This window comes from Vanacampus margaritifer, chromosome 1 (assembly GCF_051991255.1).
Source record: "Vanacampus margaritifer isolate UIUO_Vmar chromosome 1, RoL_Vmar_1.0, whole genome shotgun sequence".
Lineage (NCBI taxonomy): Eukaryota > Metazoa > Chordata > Actinopteri > Syngnathiformes > Syngnathidae > Vanacampus > Vanacampus margaritifer.
Genome location: NC_135432.1, coordinates 11,602,542 through 11,611,414, shown reverse-complemented (window position 1 = coordinate 11,611,414; position 8,873 = coordinate 11,602,542). Strand labels below are relative to the sequence as shown.

General features: G+C 35.7%; 1 protein-coding gene across 1 annotated transcript; it reads left to right on the top strand.

Moving 5' to 3' along the window:
- The first annotated feature begins 962 nt into the window (after nucleotides 1–962).
- On the top strand, nucleotides 963–4,677 carry birc5b (baculoviral IAP repeat containing 5b). The gene is made up of 4 exons (XM_077579702.1): nucleotides 963–1,226; nucleotides 1,758–1,867; nucleotides 4,341–4,458; nucleotides 4,527–4,677. Exons 1-4 carry the CDS (start codon nucleotides 1,101–1,103, stop codon nucleotides 4,614–4,616), a joined length of 444 nt encoding a protein of 147 aa, XP_077435828.1. The 5' UTR covers nucleotides 963–1,100; the 3' UTR covers nucleotides 4,617–4,677.
- Nucleotides 4,678–8,873: the final 4,196 nt, after the last annotated feature.

The following is an 8,873-nucleotide window of genomic DNA, read 5'->3' as shown; positions in this document are numbered from 1 at the left end:
AAGAAGAAAGGAGCAGGCTGAGAGTGCAGCAGGGTGGCCACTGGCCAGGAGGAGAGAAAGTGTCAAATGTCAATGAAGTCATGAGGAGTAAGAGTGAAGTCGGATGATTGGCTGTGCAGCACATTTCTTCAAGTTCATGGGTGGTTCGTGTATAAATTAATTAAGAGGCACATATATTTAATGCAACAAAGAACCAAGGTGAAAATAATTAAAATTCAAATGCTTATTAAACAGTAAATGTCAGTAACAGTAATGCAAACAATCGTAATGTTGATGGTATGCGTGAATACTAAGTGACAATATTAACACATGCTGGAAATCAAAGTTACAGTTAAAGTTAAAGTCGAAGCTCACCCTCCTGCATTGCCAGTTTTATTCACATTTCAGCACCAAGATGCCATTGAGTAATGTCATTTATGCATGACAGAGGAATGTAAGTTATGGACCACCGGTTTTTGTTCCTCCCAATGAGAAAACAAACAAACAAACAAAAAAACACGCACGCCACAAATAACATATTGTACGAACACCTTTGTGTCTATATTATACTTTTAAATATAGTCATCTGAACACTTTCAGAACAAATATATACAGAAAGTAACAAGCATGACTCAGCATTCGCAGTCATGCTTGCACAAATTACTGAACATACATTTAGTGACTTTACTACTCTTAATTGCCAATAGGGGGAGCCATAGTCCTTTGCTTCCCATATACGTCATTTAAATGTTTTCGAGCTCCCTCTGTATCTTTTTGACCGCTTTATAGGTGACGAAAGACACTGAATGGATGAATGAATAAATAAATAAATAAATAAATAGATAGTGTGTCACATGTACTGTATGCAATCAATATACAGGGCCCAAAAAAAACAATCGTGAAAGAAACGACTTTACTGAACCTCATCAGATCATGGCCACGCCCACTCAATCAGCGTTAACTGAAAACTCCTGCAAAGGTTGGGAAAGGGCATTTCAGGAGTTTACATGTAGTTTCTCTCACTCCGTCCGATGACCTGTTCTTAAAGGGCCAGGCTTGCCCTGTAACACACGTATTTGTCTAGTGTGGACTAAATCAACTGCAGGCCTACTGGTAGAAAAATGTCCAGCATAGAAGTCATCAAGAATAGGTTTGAGTCCTATGACACCATGTACAATCACGACTCACGTGTGCACACCTTTGCCAACTGGCCCTTTCAAGAAGGTTGTAACTGCACACCTGATAAGGTAAACTCTCAATTTGTCACTTGAAGTGAAATTGTACCACAAATGTAAACTCAAAGTTAGTCATGCCAATAACGTGTTGTCTAGGATGGGGGGGTGACACTGGTTGTCATACTTTATATATGGCTAGAACAGCATGTGATTTGCAGTCAAACAGGTGCCAAATTTGGTTTCACTCCAAAAAGAGGTCGTGTGCCTGAACACATTTTGTGATTAATTGGCTGGGGAAATCTGGATTATACAATCCCATCCCACATAGCATTCAAATCTAATTAGTGTTGTTACTGCAATCCACACTTTGTACAATTATAAAATGTTCTGCTCTTAATATATACTATTATATTTATAATTGTCGCGGGAAAGCATCTAGGATTATTACTGTAAATTGTGCACCATACCTGCCCTTCTACCACACATTTGGACAAACTGTGACATCTAGTGGATGTTTTTATGTGGTGCATGTCGAACAGCCCATGTTATTATACATTGGCTGAATTGCTGTTTAGTGTAAATACTGCACCTTTTTGTGTGCAGATGGCCGATGCTGGATTAGTGCACTGTCCTGCTGACAACGAGCCTGATGTTGTTTGCTGTTTCTTTTGTCTCCTTGAGTTGGAGGGATGGGTGCCTGATGATGACCCCTGGTGTGTATAACTTCAAATTCTATGGGATTGTTCTCAATACTGACCAGCAACATTATGATCACCTTTTTATTTTATTTTTTATTTTGAACATGTATATAAAGAAAAAACAAACTGATTGTAAAAGTACATGCGTAAAGTCAAAATGTATATATATGTATATATATAAAAAACAAACAACATTCAAGCAACGAAAGCAACATAAGAAAGCTCCACAGTGTTTCACCCAGTCATGAGCTACACATACATGTTCGAAAAGGAGTAGGAAGAAGCATAAACTTATGAGGTCCTACCCCTTTTAACATGTGTTACACAATAAATAGTAGGCATGTATAGTAAACAACAAAAACTGCTAGTATACAGCTAATATCTTAATTATTAATAACAAACAAGGGTTATTATAGTCATTATTAACAGTGAACATATTAAATTAAACAGTGTGTCTTGTGTATAGATTGTCATACTTTTACATATACATATATATTTTTTCCTTATCAATAGCAACAATACTACTAATAATACAATAATAATAACATCAACCAATGTTAGTTTTCATTGAAAAACACTTCGTCCCTATACATTTCAAAAATTTAGATTTTTATATTTCCTTTTAAACTGGTCTATGTTTTCACATTGTTGTAAATTAGTACTCGGCCTGTTCCAAATTTTCCCTCCACACAGAAACTCTTCAATGTTGTTGTAGAATACTTTGTCTTTCAGTTATGAATTCCCCTCAAACCTTAACCTCCCTGTCTCTCTGAAAACATATTTTCAATATTGCCCGGCAGTAAATTATGTCTAGCTTTATACACCAATTGTACAGTATTGAGTTTCACAAGATGAAAGAATTTTACAGTTTTGGATTGTAAAAACTGTGTATTGGTGTGGTGGAGATATCCTACATTATGGACTGCTCTTATAGCTCTTTTTTTTGCAACAGAAACAGAGGTTCTAATGTTTTGTAAGTGATTCCCCAAACGTCTGAACAATAATTTAAATTTGATAGTACTAGAGAGCAGTACAGAATATGTAATGATTTCTAGTTGAGAATTTTTTTTTGTCAGAATGGAGATGCTTTTAGAGAGTTTGGATCCAATATATTTAATGTGTTTCCAGCAGATTTTATTAACGGGTTTAAAAAACAAAAACATTTTGTCATTTGTAGAAACGGTCAGTATGACTTGACAGTAGGACATGTAAATATCTGTAGAAAAGAATCGTCCGTCTCTGTCCTCCATCTTGTGTCTTTAATTTGTTAACAAGGCTGGATATCGATTCTAATTTCCTGAATAAATTCAATTTTGATTCACAAGAGTTCAGTTTGATTCGTTTGAGATTTTTCCCGATTCTATTCACTTTGATGCGATGTCAATTAATTATGGAATATCAATTCTTCTTAAATGTCAAGGAAATGATAAAAACTCTACAAACATTAATTTCCAAATTCAATTTTGCGGAGGCAGTAACTGGATAATTATGTACTTTATTAATAGAAGTAACATGTTATAATCACTTAGTGTTGACATCAGCAAGAATAAAATGAGAATATTTCCATAATTCAAATGTAGTAATTGTAAATATAAATTAAAAAGTTTCTGAATTGTCTTAAAGTGCAATAAATCAGATCCTTCATAAATGTAAGAAAATACTTTTAAATTAATGTGAATAGTAAATTTCAAGAAAACGGTAACAAGGGAAAAATGATCCTTTAAAATTGTATTTTCTTAAAAATTTGAGAAAAGGCGATATTAGAAATAATCCCTTCATGGTTTTATGAATCGATATCGGGCTTGAAGGAAATCCAATCTTTTGATTAAAATAAATAAAAAATTAAACTCATCCCTGTTTGTTATTAATAAATTGTATTTGTACATTTACCTATACTTGCATTTATTTTGTTTTATTTCACTTATCTTAACTGCATGTCTGATTTCTGTTCCATGTACAGCACTTTGTATGCAGCAATGGTTGTTTTAAAGTGCTTTATAAATAAGGCGGAATTAATCTGATGCACAAGGAACCACCACACCTGAGGAAAAACAACTAATCAGAGACAGAATGCACGATTTGCGAGGTGCCAAACATTTGACGCCCATTTTTTGGGGTGAGAAACTAGGTGGGTTTCTATCCCCTTAGTTTAATTTGAATTTTCAAGAATTGCAAAAATAAACCTGAATCAAAATGCTTAATATTGGCAATCGTTTTTACACTTGTGGTAGATTTTCCAGCGTATCGATAAAAGGAAAATAATTTTGTCTATGGAAACAGGTTTTGAGAATAAACGAACATGAATCTTTTGTTGACAGTCAGCAGCGAGATGCTCTCAAATGACGTCATCTCTTAGAGCATAAGTTGCATGTTTGTTTGGCCAGGGTAGTTGCACTTGAGATTTTAGTGGTTTTACTGTGCAATGCGTTGGTGTCTTCAGATATACTGTATGAAATAACATGACTTTTTTTTCCTTTTAACTTTGCAGGCATGAGCACATAAAACGCTCCCCGACTTGTGCATTTCTCCTCCTGAAGAAAGAATTCACCGAGCTTACAGTGTCCGAGTTGTTCCACTTGGAGAAAGAGAGGGTCAAGGCCTTTATTGTGAGTGATTGTGACTATTAAGTATGGTACGGTCCTGACATTGTTTAATGGCTTTTTCTTCCTCGTAGAAGAAAGTTAGCAGTATGAAAATGGCAGAATTTCGGGATGGATTGGACAAGGCCCAAAAAAGCATTCAATCAAAATTGCATCCGGATTGACCGTGGTCAGAATGTGATTTTTTTATTTTTTATCTTATGTATCTATTTGTCATGTTTTATCTGTTTCTAATATCAATAAAGTTATGCAGTTGCAGTATTACAATGCTTTTGAACTTAAAGTTTACATATGTCACAAACTATTGGAGCTCCCTAACTCAACAAAAACTTCACAAAAGCAATCCAAAATGAAAGCACACATTGAGTTAGATTACAATGTAGTCTATATTCCCTCCTTTCAAACGCATACTTAGCATATTCGTAAACGTGTAGCCATCTCCAACATCCCTTTTCAAACCTTGACCCTGGACAGATGGCCTGAAGCCCCTCCCTTTCAATACCAACTGTTGCCTCAGTAACATCTGTTACAGGCCTATACGGAAAGAGAGTGTGTACACTGAGAGGGCCCGTCTCAAGTCGACACTCTCCTAACCCTGGGAGGAGCGCTGACATTTAGGCTAATTGGAAATGAGAAGTGTGATCAAGTTGACGTTGGCACATTAATCATTATGATCCACCATTCAATATAGCACGTTCGATGGTCTTGGATTTTTTTTGAGGGGGGGGGGGGTTTAAAGGTGTCTTTTAAATGAGTCTGTGGGTTTCATTTTGTTGAGTGAAGCCGGTTGGCGAGATGGGATTAAGCTTGATGCTATATCTCTTCTCTGAACCTTCACTCGTCTGGATTAACGTCGAATGTAACACTCTGGCCACTCAGCCCAGATCAACTGCTTAATTCGTTTATCCGCTTGCTCCTGAGCAAATTCAGGAGGAAACTTTTGTTTCTTTAAAAAAAAAAAAAAAAAAAAAAAAAGTCAAACTAGTCTACTCTTAACTCATTCACTGCCATTGACGGCTATAAACGTCAAAAATTCTTTTGAACTATTTCCATTAGTTTAACATTTTTTCCCACTTTTGTTAACAAGAGTATGAAAGCCTAGATATTAGATATTGTATTAGAACAGATATAAAATTTGTGATTAATCGTGAGTTAACTAGTGAAGTCATGCGATTAAAAAATTACCTGGCGCCCCTAATTTTTAATAATCTTTTCTTTAAAAAAAAGAAAAAGATTATTAAAAATTAAACAAAATGTTTTGTTTAAAAAAAAGAAAAGATTATTTAAAATGAGGGGCATCAAGCCATTCATATTTGTAATCGTAATTAATCGCATGACTTCACTAGTTAACTCACAATTAATCACAAATTTTATATGTAACAGAAATAGTTAAAATGATTTTTTTAAAGTGAATGAGTTAAATCTTGCATTTAAAATTGTTCATGGAATATTTGTAGTGATGGGGAAAATGTAGCTTCATGAAGCATGTGTGATGCTTTTTGACTCTAGATAGAACTCTTGGATTAAAGACGCAGTGGAATGCAATCAATTGCCATTGCATGAGCCTTTTTGCCTTTAAATCAAAAGCACCATCTAGAGAAGTAAAAATAAAAATAAATTGTGAGTGCTTCATTTTCCCATGGAACAATGCTCCCTTCGCTTGTGAAAGAAAAATGTCCCTGTCATAAAGCAAAAAGAGCACAAGGCTGTTTGGACATATTGGTAGCTCACAATTGTGGAATTCACATGCATGGAGCATGCAATACGTGTTGACTATCATTAGGAATGCGACACTAATCACCGTGTGACAAACTGTTCATGTGCGCGCTCATGGCGTGAGTTCTAGGCAGCACAGATGTTGAGCGACGGTCTTATCTGGGCATGGGAATGGTGCAAACGGGTTAATTCGTTCGGATAATCACTGATCCTCAGACCCATGTATATCCGGAGTTTGCAGTTAATTTTTTTTTGGAACCATCTTCTGTTATTTGTGGAAAAAACTAATTTGCAAGTGCAGCAAAATATTGTTTACACAAGTTAATTGTACCTTCTGCCGTCTAATGGAAGAGCATTTAATTAACACTGTATTGTTTCGTCAACAGTTTCTGTGAAAAGCAAACATGCCAAACAAAAAAACATCAAACTAGCTGTACGCTTAGTTACAGTACATTCATGCAGCAGGGGGCTAATTCCTCATCTCATCACAAATATAGCAGCTGTGTTGCAATACATTTGTGATTGACAGTCAGCAGGGAACTTTTTTTTGTTTGTTTTTAAGTAATTGCACATCCAATGCAATAGGTGGCAGTGGCATTCTCATTGTCAGAGAGTACGGAAGTATTAGCTCACCTGAAGAGGTGTAAAGTTCCAACAATTTTATAGACAAATGATACATACTATTTATAGTCGTGTTTTGAGAGTTAGGGGAGGGGCCAAAATACTTCTTCCTTTTTTGGGGGGCTGAGATGGGAGGGGCGTAACGAAAAATACTTCAGAAGCATTGGATTAAAGACATACAGTTAATTGACATGTTTTGATATAAGATTTAAATAGTGCATTTTAATAGAGAAAAATAAGAATGTTTGATTTGATTCTATAATTGTTATTTTATATATACTTCTTTAAGTGACTGAATCAGTATATGGTACTGAAATTTCATCTGCACATCTTTACTTATGTCTCTTTTGTAGCATCTTGGACATATATTTAATTAGTGGCAATGTAAATTATAATTCTACGGCTCAAAGGCCCCTAAAATACTTTCAGTTGTTTGTGGCATTGTAGGGCCTAAAGTGTTTTTTTTCCATGGGGCCCCTGGTAGCACCTTTGTCTTAGATATTTGTCATTTTGTTTCTACTGATTACTACAACCATCATAATGCACCAAATGTATTGACAGAATGAAGACGTTATGCAAAATATAGCTATCTGATGTTTCATTTGGTGATGGTCGGTCTCAGATCAAGCAAGGGCACACTGCACAATTTGTGTTTAGTGCCTTGCACTCTAAAGAGTTTGCTGTCTGCAGCCATTTATTTTCAACAAAATAAATGTCGTATTTTTCTCTCAACTTGCTCTCCTCTTCATATGCAAAAGCATGCACTTTGCATTGCACCACTGAACAGAACCTTGCACGTCCTGCACAATTAATTACAAGCCATAAATGTGATTTAATAATACTCACTGTGCACACATTAAACAGACAGAGCTTTTAGTTCTTCCTGTTATAATTGATATAGTGACAAAAGAGATTGCACAAATGGTTCGGAGAGTCGTTTTTTCCCCCCTTTTCTAATTTATCAGCTAAACAAACTGTAAACAATAATAAGTGCAGCAGATGGACAAACGGACAGATGTTGCGAGCCGAAAGTTTACAACCTGGGTCTTCCATCAGGCCCATCTGTTGCTGCTGAACCTGGTACCTCCCTCTACCCTCCTCCACCGCCTGTGTCTTCCTATTCTCTCATCAGCATCTATCACTGCACCCTTCTCCCACCGAGCGGCCCCATTTAACCTCCTGCCTGACCTGCTTGAACCCTTGCGAGACAATTAGCCGCTTATTATCACATGTGAGCACAAGCTCAATTATCTTGCAATGTTACATTCTCTGCCCTCCAATACTGTTTCCCTTTTGATATCGATTATATATATACCAATGTCTAAAATGGAAGATAATAAATACTCTGAGAATACTTTGAACAAAATTCAGACATGTTTTGGTACCACCTTACAATAGGAATGCAATTTTTTTTTTTATTGCTCTAAGTACCACATTCATGACCAAGATTAAAATATAGTAGTTTTGTAGGCCTATGTTTTTTTTCCCAAAGTGAGACAGAGTTTCTAGCTCTAATAAGTAGGCCTATAGTTATTATTGTTGTAAGCCACTGTAACATTAATCACAGTTTGAACATGAACATCTCACTTAGTAAATGTAGTAACATGAAAAGCCGTTGAATAATGATACCGTAAAATCCCGTGAATAACACCCACCTAAATCACTCATAAAAAGTTTTTTTCTCTCCCCGTACTTGTGTACAATACAGCCCCCCGATTTGCATGTATTCTTTATTGCTGAATAATATTAATGACTAAAGATTCAAGATGTATCAATAAAGTATAAATGCTTTTAAATCCAGGTTCAAAATGATAGTTTTTAAAAATAAAGAGAGAAACCCTTGACAGTGGCAAACGTCAAAGATAACCCCACCACCCCCCCACCCCAAAGTGTTATTCATGGCACTTCAATTACTGTAATGGATTGCACATGAAAATTAGACAAAACCTAGATATACACGAATGTACCTAAATGCAATTAAAAAACGCAATTAAAGCCACATGTATTGTGCTAAAAGTTAAATACAACTGACCAATACTTCGGCAAATAATATTTTGCATACCACTAGAGGGAGGCTGCATACC

What these genes read in the sequence shown, in the direction of transcription:
- birc5b (XM_077579702.1), top strand. Translation starts at nt 1,101, where the DNA reads ATGTCCAGCATAGAAGTCATCAAGAATAGGTTTGAGTCCTATGACACC. An exon ending in GTAACTGCACACCTGATAAG is followed by an intron (nt 1,227 to 1,757) that starts GTAAACTCTCAA and finishes TTTTGTGTGCAG; the next exon opens with ATGGCCGATGCTGGATTAGT. An exon ending in GTGCCTGATGATGACCCCTG is followed by an intron (nt 1,868 to 4,340) that starts GTGTGTATAACT and finishes TTAACTTTGCAG; the next exon opens with GCATGAGCACATAAAACGCT.